This window comes from Schistosoma mansoni, chromosome 1 (assembly GCF_000237925.1).
Source record: "Schistosoma mansoni strain Puerto Rico chromosome 1, complete genome".
Taxonomy (NCBI): Eukaryota; Metazoa; Platyhelminthes; class Trematoda; order Strigeidida; family Schistosomatidae; genus Schistosoma; species Schistosoma mansoni.
Window position 1 is genome coordinate 39389291 of NC_031495.1, and position 22704 is coordinate 39411994.

At 39.5% G+C, this 22704-nt stretch overlaps 2 protein-coding genes across 2 annotated transcripts; both read right to left on the reverse strand.

Moving 5' to 3' along the window:
* Positions 1-1029: 1029 nt before the first annotated feature.
* Positions 1030-1626, reverse strand: Smp_185320 (hypothetical protein). The gene has a single exon (XM_018794367.1). The coding sequence runs from the start codon at positions 1290-1292 to the stop codon at positions 1110-1112; it is 183 nt and encodes a 60-aa protein (XP_018648787.1). The 5' UTR covers positions 1293-1626; the 3' UTR covers positions 1030-1109.
* A 3510-nt stretch (positions 1627-5136) lies between these two features.
* On the reverse strand, positions 5137-22475 carry Smp_196800 (putative phd finger protein; the record flags this gene model as incomplete). Its single annotated transcript, XM_018794368.1, has 10 exons — positions 5137-5237; positions 6413-6524; positions 8674-8784; positions 10352-10724; positions 15576-15707; positions 16718-17025; positions 19013-19105; positions 19193-19299; positions 19404-19589; positions 22295-22475. The coding sequence occupies 10 exons, from the start codon at positions 22473-22475 to the stop codon at positions 5137-5139; spliced, it is 1704 nt and encodes a 567-aa protein (XP_018648788.1).
* Between the last annotated feature and the right edge of the window lie 229 nt (positions 22476-22704).

Below are 22704 nucleotides of genomic sequence, written 5' to 3' on the forward strand. Positions count from 1 at the left end.
TGGAAGTGCAAAAAAGCTTCTCACCGTTATCGTGTATAACATGTGATAAAAGAATAATGTACATATTGGGGCCGGCCAAGAAGGCTATCAGGTCTAAGTGTGCAATCAGGTGTCTATTAACAATTCAGATTACGTTTTATGCTTGACGTATGTGGAACATGCTCTAGATCGTCTACTGCTATACATGCTTGCAATGGTTTGCAAGGTTCAAATATATTGACGTTAGGTGTGTGGTCAGTTATAAAATTGTAATGACTAGTTTCGCCATTATTCGTTGCAGTGTTAGATTGTGTTGTTTTCGTAAGTTTGGCTAAACGTCTAGAAGGAGGGGGTTCTATGTTCTTTTGTGGCATAATAAGAAAGTTGCGTATAGCAGATGGAATGAACAAAATTCTGGAAATATAAGTGAGTGAAAAAAATCAATGTCGAGGACTGAATTCCAGAAATTAAAACCTAAGCCTAACAGAAAAGTGGATGTATCGTGAAGATCGGTGAAAGTGTCAAAAAAGAGAGATGAGAATATCAGAAAGATGTTGGTGAAGATGTAGTATGTATGTCTGTAAATGTTTAAGAACGAAGTAAAACATGAAGGAGTACGTTGTGTAAATTTTAACATAAGTATTGCACTGAAAGATAGCCTTGTATGATAAATGAATTCACAAATGTCGATTAATAATGTAAAACATATGTAGTGGGTACAGTTTGTGCTACATATATAAACTGCGAGCCTGTCTTAGTAGATGTGAGGATGGTCCACTGGTGAAGTCGAGGAGGCTCTAGGAAGCCCAGGAAGAGCCGCAGACATTCCATCCAATCAGGGCTAGGGGAATGTTCTAGAAATGCCAACGTGGAGCTTCCCCATTGGATGGATTATTTTGATACCTATGTGCTTATTGGTTGACCTAAATAATAATTTACTTTCAGCCAAAAACTATAAATACACGAGATTTCTGTGCTATACTTGGACATTGTTTGGGGCAATAAACTTCCTGCTTACCAGTCTTTGTCTTCTCTCTTTTGCGACGTTTGCGGGTTCTATCGTTCAAAGAGTCAAGTAGTTTCGCGGCATATTAAGAATCAAGGCTCTAGACATAACAACTGGCGACGGGTTAATTTATCAAGATGTCTATTACCTTTGACCAATTTGAAGCTTTTCTAGAGCGCCATGAAAAACGGCTTGAACAATTCCAGATGCGCATACTCGAAAAACTAACCCAGCAGATGAACCTCAATAAGAATGGACTTACATATGTTTCTGCCAAATCGCATGCTGATTGTATCATTGATTCCATTCACGAATTTCATTTTGATGGTGTTGCTGGTGTAACATTCGAATCTTGGTACAAGAAATATGAAGATGTATTTAATGTCGACCTAGAAACTTTTGATGATGCCGCCAAGGTCAGGGTGCTACTACGAAAGCTGGGTACCATTGAACATGAACGATATACTAATTACATTCTGCCCAAGAACCCAAGAGACATTTCATTCGAAGAAACAGTTAAAATTTTGTCGCAAATTTTCGGTGAACAGTCTTCCTTGTTCAATATTCGATATCAGTGCTTGAAAATAGTAAAAGCCGGCAATGATGACTGGGTGCAACATGCTAGCATAATAAATCGCGAATGTGAGCGCTTTAAACTATCAGCAATGACAGAAGACCAATTCAAATGTCTTGTTTTCGTATGCAGCTTACAATCTTCAGAAGACGCCGACATTAGAACCAGAATTCTAAGCAAAATTGAACAGTGTCCAAATATCACCCTTCAAGAGGTGACTACTGAATGTCAGCGTCTGGTGAACTTGAAGCATGACACTTCAATGGTAGAAAATAATGGTCGACTACCTTATGTACAGGCAGTAAGTGGGAAGAAAGATTCCTATATGCAAAAGCAGAACACAACCATTAAGAAGCCTCCATCCGCATGTTGGTTTTGCGGAGAGCTGCATTACAAAAGGTTCTGCCCATACAAAAACTACCGGTGCACTAGATGTCAGCTCAAAGGACATAAAGAAACATGTTGTAAGAAGAAGATGCACCGTCGCTCATCGAGTGTTCATTACCGAAGACGTAAAAATTGTTCATCAACCAATAGAATAATGGTAGCACATACCAGCACAGAACATAATCGAAGAAAATATGTGACCTTAGAGATTAATGGACGCCGTGCCCGTCTACAGCTTGACACTGCTTCAGATATTTCACTTATCAGCCGCAAAACATGGAGTCATATTGGCAAACCCTTGGTGCTCCCTACAACTCAGTTAGCACACAGTGCATCTGGAGGAAAGTTAAATATTGTTGGAGAGATATACTGTCCAGTTAAAAAAGGGAATGTACAGAAGAATGTGAAAGTATATCTCACGGAAAGCCCAGGACTAGACTTATTGGGACTTGATCTAATAGAAACTCTTAAGCTAGCAGATCATTCTATTAATAGCATCTGCAGACGAGTGACTATTGACAACTCCTCAAGGTGTAACCAGAAAAGTACCGTGCCGCAAAGACATCACAACGTTTTTAAAGAAGAATTGGGAGAATGTACGAAGGCCAAAGCCTTGTTAATCCTCAAACCTGGTGCTACTCCCGTTTTTCGACCCAAAAGACCTGTGCCCTACGCAGCTCTACCGATGGTTGAACAAGAGATAGAACGACTTCAAAAATTGGGTGTCATTGAGCCAGTGAATTTCTCAGAATGGGCTGCACCTATAGTGGTAGTAAAGAAGACTAATGGTAGCATCCTTTTATGTGCTGATTACTCAACCGGGCTAAACGAAGCCCTAGAAACTCATCAGTATCCACTACCCCTACCTGAAGATCTTTTATTATTATTATTATTATTATTATTATTATTATGAGCTTTATTCAGTATTATATTTTTGGTACAATAAAGAATTCTCAGCATTAAGTACTTCAACAAGTTTCCGTTTCTTACTTCTTCGTCCTTCCTGACGATAAATATTGAGTAATCGCCAGTTAGAAGTTAGCAGCCCAGTTAATCGACATTTGGATAATGTACATTCTTCTCGCTGCATATTGCCAGCAACCACGATATCTATGATTAGGCTTTCTGTTACCTTTACGGCGAAAGGTCTTACACTTTTCAGAAACGCACCTGAATAGGTTGTGCGATTAATAGGCATAATGATATATTAAAACAAACGAAACTAGATAAATTGTTGAAATATCTAGATTACAAGAACAGGTAGCCCAGAGGTTTAAACAGGCCGCCAATTTGCTAAGCTGAATGGTGGTAAGCTCTTTGCAAAGTTAGATTTATCGGAAGCTTATTTACAAATTCCGGTTGCTGATGAATGTAAAAATCTGCTCACCATAAACACACACAAGGGACTATTCAGGTATAATCGACTACCTTTTGGAGTCAGAACGGCCCCATCTATATTTCAGCAAGTGATGGATACTATGCTACAGGATGTTCCAGGTGCTGCAGCCTATCTGGATGATATAATAATTATGGGAGTAGATAAAATAGACTTAGAAAAGAAGCCCGACCAGGTGCTGTCGCGAATAGCCGAATATGGATTTCGACTGCGTGCAGATAAGTGTAACTTTTGTATGAAAAAGGTAAGCTACCTCGGATTTATAATCGATCAAGATGGCAGAAGACCAGATCCAGAGAATACTCAGGCAGTGAAAACTATGCCTAGACCTACGGACGTCCCTACACTACGATCCTTTCTGGGACTAGTTAGTCATTATGGAGCTTTTATTCCTAACCTTCATCACCTGCGTGCCCCCTTAAATAACCTTCTGGCGAAGAATGTGAAGTGGGATTGGTCTGCGGATTGTCAAGCCGCTTTCGAGGAAATCAAGAAAATACTAGTCTCGGATCTGCTGCTCACCCATTATGACCCATCCTTACCCATTGTAGTAGCATCAGATGCTTCAAACCATGGCATTGGAGCAGTTATTTCTCATATCATGCCAGACGGATCTGAAAAAGCCATATCGCATGCAGCTAGATCATTAACTACAGCAGAACGTAGCTACAGTCAGATCGAAAAGGAAGCATTGTCGATTATCTTTGCCATAAAAAAGTTTCACAAGATGATATTTGGACGCCAGTTCACCCTACTAACTGACCATAAACCATTGTTAGCCATTTTTGGGTCGAAGAAAGGTATCCCGGTATACACAGCAAACAGACTGCAACGGTGGGGAACTACACTCTTAGGTTATGACTTTAAGATCAAGTACCAGCCCACTACTGATTTCGGACAAGCAGACGCTTTGTCTAGACTGATTGGTTCGCGAGTAAAACATGAAGAAGATACATTGGTAGCAGCAATTGAGACGGAAGCAGAAGTACATCGAGTATTGGAAGACGCAGTCGATGGCTTACCAGTCACTTTCAAAGCTATCAAAGAAGCTACGATAAACGACAAGACATTGAGAGAAGTTAGTGGTTATCTCCTAACCAGGTGGCCGAACCGTCGTTTCCAAAGTGAGATGCTACAATATTTCCGCCGGCGAGACTCACTCATGATGGTCGACTCATGTATTATGTTTGGTGACAGAATTGTTGTTCCAAAAACATTACGCCACAGGGTTCTGAAACAATTCCACAGCGGCCATCCCGGGATCAATAAGATGAAAGCGTTAGCTCGAAGCTACGCATACTGGCCATCAATGGACCATGATATGGAGCAAAAATGTCGCAGTTGTTCGTCCTGTTTAGAGGCCGCAAAGAACCCAAATAAAGCTGAACCGCAACCATGGCCAAAACCAGACGGTCCCTGGCAAAGAATACATGCTGATTTTGCCGGCCCAATACAAGGCAGAAATTACTTGGTTGTTGTCGACGCCTTCACGAAATGGCCAGAAGTATACGACATGCCGAAAATGACGTCAGAGAGTACTATAAGAAAATTGACAGGTTTGTTCGCTTGTTTTGGGGTTCCTGAGATCTTAGTGACTGACAACGGCACCCAGTTCATGTCATCTGTCTTTAAACGGTTTTGCACTGAAAATGGCATATCACATCTACAGTCTCCCCCGTACCATCCTCAGTCGAATGGCCAAGCAGAAAGATTCGTGGATACTATAAAACGAGCTCTAGTTAAAGGGGGAGGAGAGGCCATCCCAGAACAAGTAATCAGCAAGTTCCTTTTGTCTTACAGAGTTACCCCCAATCCGGCAGTACCCGAAGGTAAGTCACCAGCCGAGTGTATGTTCGGAAGGAAAATTCGAACAATCTTTAGCAGTATGTTGCCACCTAGAAAGACAAGTAAACCCACGAATGGAAACCATATGGTCACTCGTAGCTTCAAGGTGGGTGAAAGGGTACTCGTTAAATCGTATCAAGGTGGAAAAAGGTGGGAACCAGGTATTATAGAACGTCGAATTGGAAGTGTATTGTATTTAATCCGAAGAAATGTCGGTACTTGTATAAGACACATCAATCAAATTCGAAGGGATGGCAGAACATGGATGCCACAAAGCCGGCTTCCATTTCATTTGCTCATGGATTCGTCTCCAAAATGCACTCAGGCGCACGAAGGTAGAAAAGATAAAAGACGCAAGAGCAAGGCAACACAACCTTCGAGAGTAATGAGTCGCAAGAGAATCGCGGTAACTCAATTCCAGGTGGATCCGAGAAAAAGGACTTATACAACAGACTTTAAAGGGGGGAGGTGTGAGGATGGTCCACAGGTGAAGTCGAGGAGGCTCTAGGAAGCCCAGGAAGAGCCGCAGACATTCCATCCAATCAGGGCTAGGGGAATGTTCTAGAAATGCCAACGTGGAGCTTCCCCATTGGATGGATTAGTTTGATACCTATGTGCTTATTGGTTGACCTAAATGATAATTTACTTTCAGCCAAAAACTATAAATACACGAGATTTCTGTGCTATATTTTGACATTGTTTGGGGCAATAAACTTCCTGCTTACCAGTCTTTGTCTTCTCTCTTTTGCGACGTTTGCGGGTTCTATCGTTCAAGTAGTCAAGTAGTTCGCGGCATATTAAGAATCAAGGCTCTAGATATAACAATTGTGAAGTGGGAACCTTAGGTAAAAGCGATTTCCTTGCAGTGAATAATCCACAGGTAAAATCCATATATATGAGAGCAAACAGTGTCGCTTTATTCATTTTCCGGTGATCGTCATCAATTAGCCAAATTATTATTAAGCAATAAACAGGGCTTTATCAAGTTAATCTAATTGAGATATACAATAAGAAACTTATTTTTACTTTCTCCTTCTCTCTTTATATATATATCGAGTAAATTGACTGTTGATGCCTGAAATCCATTGGAATTTAACTAACAGAGAATATTATCAGAGCGTAGTTGTGGAGACTACTGAATTTTAGTGAGATCCCAATAGTAAATATAATTTTATTACAAAAGAAAAATAAGACGATATGAAGTAGAATGAGATGAAATTATTACCTTTCGATGAACGTAGATGAGCTATTTCTTCATCAGATTCACATTTGCTCTTTAAGCTACCACCGCCAGCATGAATCATAGGATCATCTTCAGTCTCATCAGTAAATTTAAACTATTTTTAATTGCATTTTTTTGAAAAAGAAAATAAGAATTTAGATAATATACTAAACCATCACATTTTATGTAACGATTCGAAAAAATACGTACACCTAACTACAGTTATATCTTTCTCTAATTTAAGGTGTTGTTTAATTTTACTGTATGTTGTAAAATATTTAAATTTTTCGACTGACGATTCGACAGATTAATTTACCGATCTATTCTGCACAATGAAGAAGCAGAATGTCAGGTTTAATGTAATAGTTTATATGATATGTATATGACATTGACTAACTCATAGATGGACCATAGATAATCAAAATCTAACATTTGTTCGAGACGTATTTATTGCAATAACCGTGATCAGTAGCAAGAAGTGTTTGGTAACATGGATGAGCATCGGTCACAGTGATGCAGAGACATTCACTATTTTCCGCCAACTTTTCAAAGTCTATATTACTTCCCATTCTTGATCCATTTAATTTATCCTTTTTCCAACTATTGCTTCCAGTGTTTAATTAGTAACTGCTTCGGTTTGGACGCCCCGAGAGTAATGCAGTACTCACAGAAACCGAATAATTTGCGTGCTTCCTTGTACCAATGTTTATGTGTTTAAATGAATAAATAAGTAGCTCTCAGAAGTAATTGGAGTTCCTGAGAAGATTGTCAACATTATCCAGAACTCATACTGTTGTGAACAAGAACACGACTGGGGACAATCGAATGTATTAAAACACAAATTACAGACCATCTTACTAAATTCTGATAACCATACAGTAAACAGTTTATTTGCAAAATAACAATCAATTGTTTCAATCTTAACTGTTCCTTCTGCAAATATCAGTCCGTCTTCTCTGATTTCATTGTTCATGCATATTCGTACCGATTGCGCTTCATTTCTGTTCGTTCCTTATCGATCTTCTGCCAAAATACATTCTATGTCTGACCATCACCATATACTACTTATGTGGATACAAGTAGACCACAACACAATACGACGGACTACAGAGCAAAGTCGTACATGGAGGACAGCTGATAGATGCATTTCCAGTAAGGACCGCAGTCAGACAAGGCTGTCTACTCTCTCCCTTCCTCTTTCTTCTGGTGATTGACTGGATTATGAAAACCTTGACATCTGAGGAGAAGCATGGAATACAATGGACATCTCAGAATCAAATGAAAGACGATTTGGACTTCGCAGATGATCTAGCCCTCCTATCCCATACACACAAACAAATGCAGACGAAGATAACTAATGTAGCAGCAGTCTCTGCATCAATAGGCTTCAACATACACAAAGGAAAAGCAAGATCCTTAATATACAGCACAGAAAACACCAACCCAGTCACACTCGATGGCAAAACTCTGTAAAAGATACCTTCACGAACCTGGACTGCTTCGTTTGTGAATAAGGAGGGTCTGATGCAGATGTACAGGCGAGGATTGGCAAATCAAGAACAGCAATCATGCAGTTGAAGAACATATGGAACTCAAAACAACTCCCAACTAATATCAAAGTAAGAATCTTCAATACGAACGTCAAGACAGTCCTACTGTACGGAGCTGAAACGTGGAGAACTACTACAGCTATCGTCAAAAAGGTACATGTATTTATAAACAGTTGTCTACGCAAAGTACTCAACATTCACTGGCCGGATACTATTAGCAACAGCCTTCTGTGGGAGAGGACAAACCAGCTTCCAGCTGAAGAGGAAATTAGGAAAAGACATTGGAAGTTGATAGGACATACATTGAGGAAATCACCAAACTGCATCACGAGGCAAGCCCTAACTTGGAACCCAGAAAGAAAGCGGAAAAGAGGAAGGCCAAAGAACAGATTACGCCGGGAAATAGAAGCAGATATGAAAAGGATGAATAACAACTGGAAAAAAAACTGGAAAGGATTGCCGAGGACAGCGTTAGATGGAGAATACTGGTGTGTAGCCTATGCTCCTCCAGGAGGGGTAACAGGTGTAAGTAAGTAAGTCTCAGAAGTAATGTGGTTAACGATGGTACCATTTTATTACGTGTAAACAATATCCTGAGGTCAACATATAAAACGCAAGGTTGGGTACAGGCTGAACAATTTAAGCAACCAGAAAACATTAAGACAAAATTATGGACAGTATTAATAATAATGAGCAATAAATGTATATATTTACCTGATCAAAATCAGCACTGCAAACATGGGTCATCACTACTGAAGGACTGGTAGAAACTTTACAACCAATATTAATTTTTACATCCTTTTCTAAAGGCAACTGAGATGAAACCTTTAAAAATATATACATAAAAAGTATAAACAAATTTATTGCCGAGCGTTCTAATAAATTATAATATGAAAAAAACTTAAAATATCGATGTTTGGTTAAACTGTCATTTTATTTTGAGTACATAAGGTTCTTTTTTTGAAACTTTTTAAGCTCCAATTTTGTGAATTTCACAGTCATGTATTTAGACACGAGAATTTGTAAAATTTCACTCAATGCGATATATTATCTCCAATTATTTCTTTTTAAAAATTCACGTATGTATAAATTACATAGTATTCAGTTGAGAGGGTGGATGATTCTGTTGTACTGGCTCAATAATTATTGACAGGCTTTTCTAAATATCAATTAATGGAGTTGGCGTAATAAATGTGGAGAACTTCTCAAGTTTGTGATCAAGGTATTTGAAATGTTACAACTCAGTAATTTTAAAAGCTGAGCTCTACCGCGCTCCAATGACTTTAAAATTCCTTAAGATTTTATCTTTTAAAATCTATTAATTCCGTTTCATCTTGTTCGCCAGTTAGATATTTTGCTTATATTAACACAGTTCTTTTGTGGTGCTATATTGGCTTGAGCTGTACGTACTAGTTAGCGTAAACAACTGTCCATCTAATTTTTAATAAACTTCTTATATGAATATTCGCATTGGGACAGGAAATTTTTTAAGTGAAGTAATTCTTAAAAATTTGAATTCAATCTGATTCAGTAACTAGTAGTTTTATTTTCTAAGCCTTCAGCCGAATCTATTGTATGAAATCAAGTGATAATGTTATCCAGGTGTATAAATCAAATTAGATGAGGTCATACTCAGAACTAAAGTAGAGTTATTTGAAAATCAAGCGCTTCGCAACCGCTGTTATTGAAAATAAATATGTAAATAATACACAACTTTCACAAAATAACTAATCACATCTTCATTTCAAACAATAGTTTTATTTTACTTAGAGCAATAACTCACCAAATATATAATTATGGCTAACGACAAGGAGAATAGACAAACCTACCTGGTGTTAGCCTGGAGCAATCGAGAAGTGCTCTTGTAACATGCTCTCTACTCGACTAGTAATTTATTATAAACTTGAAATCAATTATTTGACTGAATCATGTTTTTTTTCAACCACGAACTATATTGTCTATCATTATTTCGATATTTTCAAGACAGATAAAGCCTAACCCTAATAGTCTTCAGTATTCTAATTGGAACCTTCATCGAGATTATGTTGTTACATTACAACCATTAGCGATGATTTCTTAGTAAGTTTGCAAACTAACATACTTTGCCAAGTAGAATTCATAACAATAACCTAAATTATTTAAGTTTATGTACTCGGCTTTGAGTGACAGTATTTACATACGGATCAGTGACACGAGCTGGCTAAACGAACTGTGGTAGAGGAAGTGTGGTTCGAACCCTCAATCACTTCGGTAAAACCTTAGTGCTCTAACCGATTTGTCACTGATTTACATTCTAAGATTAAGGTATGTGGATTCATGTAAGCAGTTAAAAAGATAAATTATGCTTAATATGTAAAAAAAACAAATAAATAAAACTACTATCAGTACTTACGCATCTTTTTGTTTGTTTACTGGCGGACATAGATATACGTTTCGAAGACAAACTAGACGTCCTCTTACCATTTTTAACAGGATTTCCAAAGTTACCCTGGTAAGAAGGTGCTGAACTAACAAGCGGGTGACTTCTCCGAAGTGTTTTTGAAACAGGTTCGCGAGTAGGAGACGGTTTAATTTCACCAGGAATAACAGGGTAACCAGAGACTTGAGAAATTGGATCAACATCTGGTTTGAGATCTTCAGTTTTGACGCAAGTTGTTCGATCAGATGGTATACCACTGGAACGACGAAGTTGTCGTGGAGCATTTACATCAATTGTCTCAGCTCCCGGGACTGAAGAAACCTCCTTCGTACAAAATGAGCACTGCCTAAATAAAACCAGAGCTAAATTTTTTATAGGTACATGGAATGTCCGGACAATGTGGGAGACCGGCAGAGTCTTCCAAATTTCTGCGGAAATGATGAAATACAACCTGGAAGTGCTTGGAATCAGTGAAACACATTGGACGCAGGTTGGACAACAACGACTGTCTTCAGGGGAACTTCTGTTATACTCCGGTCATGAAGAAGAAAATGCCCCACATACACAAGGAGTGGCACTGATGCTGTCTAGAAAAGCACAAAATGCACTTATAGGATGGGAATCTCATGGACCGAGGATCATCAAAGCCTCCTTCAAAACAAAGAGAGAGGGCATTACAATGAACATCATCCAATGCTATGCGCCGACCAACGACTACGATGAAGACGCTAAAAACCAATTCTACGATAGGCTGCAGTCAATCTTCGAGAAGTGCCCAACCAAGGACCTGACCATTCTAATGGGAGATTTCAATGCCAAGGTTGGAAAGGACAACACTGGATACGAAGACGTCATGGGACAACATGGACTGGGAGGAAGGAACGAAAACGGTGAGAGATTTGCAAACCTATGTGCCTTCAATAAACTGGTCATAGGTGGCACCATATTCCCACACAAAAACATACACAAAGCCACTTGGATTTCACCGGATCACACTACACAAAATCAAATCGACCATGTCTGCATCAACAAAAGGTTCAGGAGGACGATGGAGGATGTGAGAACCAGAAGAGGAGCTGATATAGCATCCGATCACCATTTGCTGGTTGCCAAGATGAAACTAAAACTCAAGAAGCACTGGACATTGGCGCGGACAACATCACAAAAGTTTAACACGGCCTTTCTTCGAGATGCTGACAAACTCAACGAATTTAACATAGCCCTCAGCAACAGGTTCGAGGCCTTTCATGACCTACTCAATGGAGAGGGAACCACCATAGAGAGCAGCTGGAAAGGTATCAAGGAGGCAATCGTTTCAACATGTCAGGAGGTTCTGGGCCAAAAGAAGCACCATCACAAGGAATGGATCACTGTTGGTACACTGGATAAAATTGAAGCAAGGAGGAACAAGAAGGTAGCAATCAATATCAGCCGAACAAGAGCAGAAAAAGCCAAGGCACAAGCCGAATACACAGAGGCAAACAAGCAAGTGAAGAGGAGCATCAGGACCGACAAACGTAAATATGTGGAAGATTTAGCGATGACAGCGGAAAAGGCTGCAAGAGAGGGAAACATGAGACAACTGTATGATACAACAAAGAAACTTGCTGGAAATTACCGTCAACCAGAAAGACCAGTGAAAAACAAGGAAGGCAAAGTAATCAACGATATTGAAGAACAACGAAACAGGTGGGTAGAACACTTCAAGGAACTCTTGAATCGACCAGCTCCACTGAACCCACCCAACATCGAAACAGCACCCACAGACCTCCCAATCGATGTTGGCCCACCAACAATTGAATAGATCAGCATGGCCATTAGACAAATCAAGAGTGGCAAAGCAGCGGGACCAGACAACATCCCGGCAGAGGCACTGAAAGCTAATGTAACAGCAACTGCCAAGATACTCCACATCCTCTTCAGTAAGATTTGGGACGAAGAACATGTACCAACAGACTGGAAAGAAGGACTTCTCATCAAGATACCAAAGAAAGGCGATCTGAGCAAGTGCGACAACTACAGGGGCATCACTCTCCTCTCAATACCAGGAAAAGTCTTCAACAGAGTATTGTTAAACAGGATGAAGGATTCCGTGGACGCTCAACTTCGAGATCAACAAGCTGGATTTCGTAAGGATAGATCGTGCACAGATCAAATCGCAACTCTACGTATCATTGTGGAACAATCAATCGAGTGGAATTCATCACTCTACTTCAACTTCATCGACTACGAGAAGGCATTTGATAGCGTGGACAGGACGACACTATGGAAGCTTCTTCGACACTACGGCGTGCCTGAGAAGATAGTCAACATCATACGGAACTCCTATGATGGACTAAACTGCCAAATCGTCCACGGAGGACAACTCACCGACTCGTTCGAGGTAAAGACCGGTGTTAGGCAAGGTTGCCTACTCTCACCCTTTCTCTTTCTCCTGGTCATCGACTGGATTATGAAGACGTCAACATCTGGAGGAATGCACGGGATACAGTGGACAGGCAGGATGCAGCTTGACGATTTAGACTTCGCGGATGATCTGGCTCTTCTATCACAAACGCAACAACAAATGCAGGAGAAAACGACCAGTGTAGCAGCAGCCTCAGCAGCAGTAGGTCTCAATATAAACAAAGGGAAAAGCAAGACTCTCCGATACAATACAATATGCACCAATCCAATTACACTTGACGGGGAAGCTTTGGAGGATGTGGAAACCTTTACATATCTGGGCAGCATCATTGATGAACACGGTGGATCAGATGCAGATGTGAGGGCGCGGATCGGCAAAGCAAGAGCAGCATACCTACAGCTGAAAAACATCTGGAGCTCAAAACAATTGTCAACCAACACCAAGGTTAGAATTTTCAATACAAATGTCAAGACAGTTCTTCTGTATGGGGCAGAGACGTGGAGAACTACGAAAGCCATTATCCAGAAGATACAAGTGTTTATTAACAGCTGTCTACGCAAGATACTTCGGATCCGATGGCCAGACACTATCAGCAACAAGTTACTGTGGGAGACAACAAACCAGATTCCAGCGGAGGAAGAAATCAGGAAGAAGCGCTGGATGTGGATTGGGCACACTTTGAGGAAATCACCCAATTGTGTCACAAGACAAGCCCTCACATGGAATCCTGAAGGTCGAAGGAGAAGAGGAAGACCAAAGAACACATTACGCCGAGAAATAGAGACAGACATGAGAAGAATGAACAAGAACTGGAAAGAACTAGAAAAGAAGGCCCAGGACAGAGTGGGTTGGAGAAAGCTAGTCGGCGGCCTATGCTCCATTGGGAGTAACAGGCGTAAGTAAGTAAGTAAGTAAGTAAGTAAGCCTAAATAAAGTTGATGCACAACAGCATATAAAGAATTAGATATTTTCTTGATTTTGAAAATAAAGCAGTGAAAATAGAAATACATTGAATCCTATCTACATCAAGGACATCTTAAGGCATATTTTAAATTTTGAGAGATCTGAGTATTTTACTAACAAAGAAATAATACTGCACTGAACCACCATCCAAAATTCTTAATTTGGAGAAATAAGCTATCACTTTGCTATTCATTGATATCATACACTGGTTATCACTGAGTTTAATCCGCCTTAAAGGTCATAATATATAAAAATAAATTAACTAATTTGAAAGTCCGGTTATATTCATCCTACATTCTTAAATATGTATTTGATACACATGAATAAAATTGTAAGAAGGTTCATGGTAATAGTTGGTTAATTCAACAAACCTCGTATGCAATGAAGGCATTAAACTACGTAAACGAGATAATAACGAAAATAACTTTTTACATAAAATTAGAGGACACCAAACATAAGTCAGCACTCAATATCTAGTAGCGAGAATATAGTAACGGTTTGAACAAATGACTTTTAACTGCAGGAACAGTTTAAAACCGCAACTCAACTATTCCACTTTATAGAATCAAGTAGTGTTTCTAATGCTTAGAAGGCTGCATCTTAAAACCTAATTAAAGCCCCGTATATTTAATTGAAACTAAATATAAAGAATAGATTTTAACACTAGAACAATCAGTCAGTCACAACAAAGAACTTTGTACGTACGTACATCAGTTCGAGTTGCCATACCACATTAGCACAGAGATGCAATTGTCGATTCAAATCCCATAGTGGTAGAAGTAGTAATCCAAAATATCAGGGTTTGAAGATGTTATTCAAGGAATATAATCCAATGAAATAAATTTGAAAAGATAAAAAAAATAGGGACATGAAGAATTCAGAGGATTAGAATTTGGCAGAGCACAAAGAGTGGATGCACCTTCGTCATTGCAAACGATCTTGAGCCATGTCATTCAAGGTCTCTAACCATCAGTTGTTATCATCTCGCGGATCCCAACCAGGTAGTCTACACCTACCAACATGGCTCAGTCCACTTGTCAGTGACTTCATGGATTTGTGCACGTTCTGGTCTGACCGCCCCTAGCTTTTTTCCACCCTACTCCTACACCATAAAACACCGCACGTCGGTGGTTGGGCATACGTAACACGTGTCCCAGCCATCTCCACTGATAAAGTTTCAATACCTCATCAATCGATTTGCCATTCTGACCTAGTACCCGTTTCCTAACAACTGCATTACTTACCCGGTGGTCCCAGGATATACGAGCAATGCTTCAGAGACACCTATGATCGAATACTAGCAGCCTACGAATACCCTCTACTCTTACCGACCATGTTTCACTACCATAAAGTAGGACGGAACGAACTGCTGCACAGCGAACCCGTCCTTTGGTTGCTAGACGGATATCTCGCCTGCACCATAAATGACGCAAGTTGGCAAAAGCTAGACGAGCCTTCAGTATCCGTGCTGAGATTTCGTCACACACCAGACCACAAGGGCTGATGGGACTCCCAAGATACGTGAAGCGGTTGATACAATCAACTACTTCACTCCCTATCATCAGTTCGGGTGTCGATGCAACCCAATCCTGAAGTAACACTTTGTATTTCGAGGGGGACAATCGCATCCTGAAGACGCCTGTATTGTTGCTTATAGTGGTCAGAAGACTAAAACAATGATCGACTGCCTAGGGAAATAATGACAATGACGATAAAATGTGAAGAAACAAACAGTGTAGGACGCATATATCATAATTTGTTGTAGTCAGAAGCGATGACAGACCACAGAGCTTACAAATAGTTGAAAAAAAAGGAGATTAGACTTACCAACCGTAAAGTTTACTACGTTTTGGCATACGTAGCAATGGAGGATCAAGACATGCCAAATGAAATGCCTTTCCACATGTATCACAACTTGTAATTAAATGTTGATCCTGAAGCCCGTGACATATCATACACCTATAAAAATAATATAATAAAAATCAACGGATGAGTTTTTGTATAAGTCTTTAATAAACGGCAGTCAGTTGCATAAAACGCTTATTTGTTTGGAAAGAATTTCAAAGAAAATTTGATAACTGATTACAAGCACAAAAATGTCAACCATTTTACGTATAGCTGCAAACATAACGTTGATTAACTTGAATTTGTATTGACTATGGTAAGATTGCATTATTATTACAAATAGAGAAAACGCTGTGGTAGGTTGTTACTAACACAAACGATGTAACGATTATTAAAGATATTAAGAGGATTACTGAAAAAGTAACGATAAATCTAATGTGCAGACATGAAAAATATTTGTCCTGTGCAGAACGATCAATGATGAATGTTTCGAAAAAATAATTTGATCATTCAAATCAATACAATAATATTCAGATGCCGAAAATCAGTTGCAATTTTGATAAGCACGTAAATCGTCACGTGATTTACTGCTGAATTAACGAAAGCGCTGACAATTGCTATGCAATGCAGTAAAGTTTCTCAAACCTGATGAATCGTTTTTATCTCTGTGTTTTTCATGAAATTATTTCTCTACGAAAATTGCACATGATGTTCAATTTTTGTAAGTTTACAACATAGCATAATCTGAATACAGTATCACCATACTGTAACCTGTGAGTTAAAAAGAAGATAAACTGAACATGGATGAGAGATTAGTTACCATTACGAAGAAAGGAAATCATCTAAGAAAACAAAATACAAGAACGTCAGTGAATGGGGGACGAATATCTATAGTCCCTAAAAAAGTGCAAAATTTAGGCTCACGATGAATGAGTTGTGTGATCGCCAGGGTCCCAACCAATGAGACTCGTAAATATTAGACAGATTGATACAACCTAGCAGTGCTTCATATTGCTTGACCCCTATGTTATAAATATAGCTTAGTTTACATAATAAAGTATTCAAAAATGTTTTTTTAAACTAGACTTAAAAGTCGTTGATGAACAAGAACTTTACAAACTTACTCTAATATCACATTTTCTGATTCATATGTGACAATACTTGAACACTTTTCAGGGTGTGAAGCCGTTGAAATGTCTAGTGACTTTGCATTTTGATCAACTGCCTCAGATTTTGAAGCTTTTCGCAATTTACATGGAGATGAACGGTTGCCTCTACGCTTTGAGGCAGCAATAACTGCTGAAGAACCGAATTTGACGGTCTTGTTGGAGTTCACTGGATTAGATAATGAGCTCAGGTCAAAACTAGCCGTCTCTGGAAGGCGGCGAGGCTCTGCTAAGATAGTTTCTAATTCCAACGAACATTTTAGTTCCTATTGACGTAAATAAAAACCAAGCATAATCACCAAAAAGAGAACTTGTAAGTTGTTAGACCATAATTATGTCATAATACGATACATTCAACACGTCCTGTCATCTGAAAGTCGTTATAATAGAGTCAATCATATTGTGTGATACAAACATGACATCATGGGGATCTGATAGGTTCCATCCCTTAAAAGCTCATTCGACAGACGCTTGGTGCTTAAACTTATCCACGTTACTGAGTTTTAACTCTGTAATATATAATTAGGAGCTCGCGCACGAGACTGATAGGTTGTGGGTTCGAATCTCGCGAGGCGGGATCGTGGATGCGCACTGCTGAGGAATCCCAACGACAGGTTTAAGATCAACAAGAACCAATCAACATCGAGGTCTACAGGATAAGCTGTGAGCCACATGTGGAGAAATTCGAACACTTCACCTCTACCTGAGGTTTGTGCTGGTGGCGACGTTCAGAAGAAGGGTGAAAGCTCCTAGACCAAACCATCCAGCTCAGAGAACAAAACTCCATCAAAATCATCCACCTGAGCTAAAAGTCTCCACCACCTCAATGTGAAGCGCGTATAATAAAAGAACAACGAACAGAAATTAGTGTATGAGAGCGAAATAATAATAATAATGATAATAATAATAGTAACAATAATAATAATGGGAGAAACAGTCCACTCAGCAAAAATATAACCAGAGAGAATTCTTCCACTTAAAAATGTTATGTTCATTTTTTATGAAGTAAAAAAATGTAACAGCAGGATCGCCACTGGCCTCTATTCTCAGTCATGTCTGATAACGTCTCTAGCTACTGTGTTGCACCATCTCTCGGACCCCAGCCAGGGAGTCGTGAAGGACCAACAGAAGCCAGCCCTTTGCAACTTTCCTTCATATCACGACATGTCATACACTGACTACCTCTCCGCTTTTCCTAACCAGTCTCAGCATCGGCAAATAACTCACGAAGAGGAATTCTCTAGGACGACATTCGTAGAACATGTCCAAGCCACCGAAGACGATGTTTCAAGATAACGACAGCAATTGAATCATTGTCGCTGCCCGAACACACGATTCTGAGCATCTGAATTACTAACATGGTGTTGCCACTGGATGTCAGCAATCCTTCGAAGACAACGATGGTCAAACACAAAGAGTCGTCTAACATCCTCAACTCGGAGAGGCCAGGTTTCACAAGCATAGAACAAAACTGCCCTCACCAACGCGTTTTGGATACGACCTTTTACAGCCAGACTAACATCACAACGGTGCAGTATCACAGCCCTCACACAAATCAAATAAGATTTGTGTGGCGCACACGTATCTGGTGCCCCTTTGTACCGATATTTATGTGTTCAAATAAATGAATACTCAGATACACGAACTTCTCGACTAATTCTATCCGCTCACTACCCAAAGTGAACGCAGGATCAGGGTCCTGCCAGTCCTGTAAAAGTACTTTGCACTTTGAAGTGCAAAGCCCATACCATATATACAGACACTAACTGCCAACTTAGTAAGTGCGGATCGCATGGCTTGGGTACCATCACACAGTAAGACAATATCATTCGCCTGCTCAAAGTTGAAAAGTCTTTCTCCAAGCAACAGATCCACACAACCATTACCTACATCCATCAGAGCTGTTTCCAGAACGTCATCGACCGCAAAGTTGAAGTGGAATGGTGAGAGTGAGCAACCCTGCCTAACCCCGCGTGTTTATTGGAATTTTATTTTCACTAACTTGTTTACCCGGTACATATTTGTGTGCTTGAGTAAAAACCACACCGTTAGGACTGGTAATACTATTTTGTTGCCCAGAACGAGGTAGATCATGGTCAAAACTTATGACTTGGTGACTAAAAGTCAAATCCCTTAACCGCTAAGTCCCCGGTCTACACGCCGTATATAAATAGAATCAGCAGATATGAAAAAAATTCATTTACGAGAAATTATAGTAAGTGAAACTTGGAAGGATTAGAAGTGTAAACTAACCGGAATTAAACTACGGAGAGAGTTTATGATATGGACGAATTTCGCACGCAAGCTTCCACGGCTACTGTTTAATTTTTCTAACTCCGTTGAAACCTAAAAAAAATTCACAAGGTTATGACGAATTTCGACTTCGGGCTTACTGAATTATGAATAATTACTGCAATATAGTACAAATCTTACCGAATTATAACTATGTGAAGCACTAGCATCTGATATTTGTAGTTCACGCTGCGTATTTTGTAAGGTAGCAATAAGTTTTGAAACTTCGGTAATTTTCCTTTCACGCTCTAAACAAAAAGAATCAAGGTTGCAACGAAAGTCACACGAAGTAAACAGATTATCAGACTGTTGTGTACATAAATACTAAAAATTTCTGGAATGAAGAACTCACCTAAGAAATAAGATACGAAATCTGGAGTGAAAACTGGATAACTAGGTGTTGGACCTTTTGATGAATCTGCGTTAGACATATGATTTGATAGTTCAATAGGTAGATTAAGAGCTTTAGCCTTTAACACAAACATTCTCATTGCAACAGGAGAGGTTTCCAAAAACATTGGCGTTTTCACAAGTGGAACTATAAATATAATTAGATAGTTTAGATGAGGGTGATCTTGGAATAAATCAGAAGATAATATATGCATATGAAGACTTCAAGGTTCCTTTGTCAGATTACAACACTATTTCATCTAGGACAGTCTAAATTAGGTTACGGCTAAGATTGGTCTGAGAACTCAGCATTTAAGTAAGGGTTTCGGATCCTAGTAGTTTGAATTTCGACTAGTCAGCCAGTCAAACGCAAGATAGAACCACGTACATATGTACATAGATTCAAATTGATGCACTCCATTAACATAGAGAGATGAAGTTGTTGGACCAAACCCGAAATTAGCAGAGGTAGGAACAATATTAGTTATGTTAGAGAAGATTAGGCATTAAAGATACAATTCGAATTAGTGAAACAAAAACAATCATGAGGAACTCAGAAGCTTAAAATCTGACGGAAGACAAAGATTGGATGCACGTGCGCCATTGCAAACAATTTTAAGCCACGTCATTTAGGATCTCTAGCGACCGATTACGACAGTTACACGGACCTCAAACAGACGGTCTACACCTTTTAATTTAACTCAGTCCAATTATCAATAACTTCATGGACTGGTTTCATGTTCTGGTTAGATTGCCCCTACATATCTTACAGCCTACTACTACAACAGATAACATAACCCGTCAAAGTACGGGGTGGTTGGATATACGTAACACATGCCAACCACCTTAGTTGATGAAGATTTACTACTTCATCTATCGATTTGCCATCTTTTCCCAGTACTCTATTCCTAACCCAGGTAATGCTTACTGAGCAGTCCCGAAACACAGAAGTAATGCTTCGTAGACACCTGTGTTCAAGTACTAGTAACCCACGAATATTTTCTTCTCTATTATTTATTTAAACATAAATATTGGTACAAGGAAGCACCAGATACATTTGCGCCACACAGATCTCATTTGATTTGTGTGAGGGCTGTGATACTGTCCAGGTGCCCAGACTGAAGCAGGTGGTTTTCTTAGGGGGCCACACCCCGAGCCTTTGACCTGAAGGTCTAGTCCACAAGGCAGTAGAGCATCGTGAGGAGATGCAGTCCCATGGTAGCCGGTGACCAGCGATTGGTTCATACGCCATTTGTCCCTTCAGGATACTGGAGCCCATGTACACTATTGGTTTGGAATCAGGGTTTTCCAACTCCCCTAGGTGAACTTTGCGTGTCCACCGACCCAGTTCAAGCGCCAGATATTCGCTTTTCGTCCTCTCAATTTCGTAAACAACACCCCCGCCACGAGAAGGCAGTGAGTAGGACTTCCCTGACAGAGGCTATATATTCGCGTGGCAATGTGAGAGCATTTAGAGAGGGAGAGCGGACTCTCCCCACTCTCGGCCGTACCAGGGCATTTGGGGGCTCGTCCATTCATTGGCAAACGGAAATCTTGTCTACGCCACAAGCGGTGCAAGTTGGTAAAAGCCAGTCGAGCTTTTCGAATTCGTGCTGAGATTTCGTTAGACACCAGACCATTAGCACTGATGAGACATCCAAGACAAGTAGAGCGGTTAATGCGTCCAACCATTCCATTTCTTATCATCAATTCTGGCGCTGACGCAAGCCAATCCTGGAGCAAATTTTCGCACTTGCAGGGGGAAAACCGCACCTGAAACATGGTTGTAATGTTGCTCAAGGTGGTCAGAAGACTGGGTTTTATCAGCGTCTTCACCAGAGAGAACTATCTGAGTACTTGAAGTCAACAAGTGAATCCTATGGCAGATCAACCCGTTAAAATTCTGACGATGAAAAAGTTACTTCTGTTTATAAATCTCGGTAGTATCTTTGGTTTTAATACTAAAAGTGTGGTGCATATCCTGACATAAAACCAATTATTTGGTCACGTGCTTAGTATCACAGAGCAAATTAATTGGTCGTAACTGGTCATCATAAACTTTATTAAATTATTTGTCTCGGAACTACATCTACATTTCCATAATTAACGTGCGCCCCGCACAATAATACGGAAATTTGGACTTTAACTGGAATTTGTCTAAAATTCAGGTCCCAAGTTTACTAAGCTGTCGTAGAAGTTGTAAGTTTTCTATGTGTTCTGATGTTCTGATAAACATCTTTGTTTTCATGCGAAAATATTTAAATAATATGGGGAAATATGCAGCCTGTTTTTGGGCTATACTGTAGAAATAGTTTACGGTAGACACTAGTGTTCTCATGTTTACCCAAAATTCAAATAAGCCAGAAAGTTTCTGACAAATACATATAAGATAACTAGTCATAGGCCATTCAGTCGATTGACTAAACAAAGTTACGAACTCTGAACTAATATGCAAAGCTATTTGATTTAACGATTTCGATAAGTATAACTAATATACACTTCTATGAATTTGGTGTTCATCTTGTTGTGCTAATGAGGTATGGCAACTTGGACAGATGCTTCATATGTGCCTGGTCCTACGCTTGTAGCTGATTGACTGAATGGACTAAACGCCACAAACAGAAACATGGGCCTTCAGGATCAACCGTCCCATAAAAGCTAAAAAGAACACTTGTTGAATAGTTTGAGGAGTAACTCACTGAATATCTTATTAACAATATATGTCAAGCTGATAATGGTCTATTTTTAATTAGTTTGTTAAAAATTCAGAAACTGTTTAAATTGTATCTGGAAAATAAAGCGAAACTGAGTAGCAATTTGATACAAAAGGTAATAGATAACTCAGACACATACCGTATGGCTTTTCACGATTACGCAAAACGTCCTTGTAGAGCTTGCGGTAATGCTCAAGTTTACGCTGAATGCGAGGGTCCACCATAGTTGCATCCCTCAAACAAGAAACATTTGACTTTTTTTCATCTAAACCATGTAAAGTCAACTGTCTATTCGAGCGCCACTTCTTTAGCCTAAGCATTGCTGTTAAGAAATTACGGCGACGGTGTCGGGCAACTGTCTTATCAGTATGTTGACGACAATGTGCGAAAAATGGATCCGCTGAACTCTAAAAGACAAAAAATAAGACTAAAATAATCAACGGAATATTATTTACGTAGCATAAAAGGTAAAATCACTAGACATTTTTTAATTCGAAATGTAGACAACCAACTTGATTGAGAATCAATTTACCGGCCACCTCGCTTCCT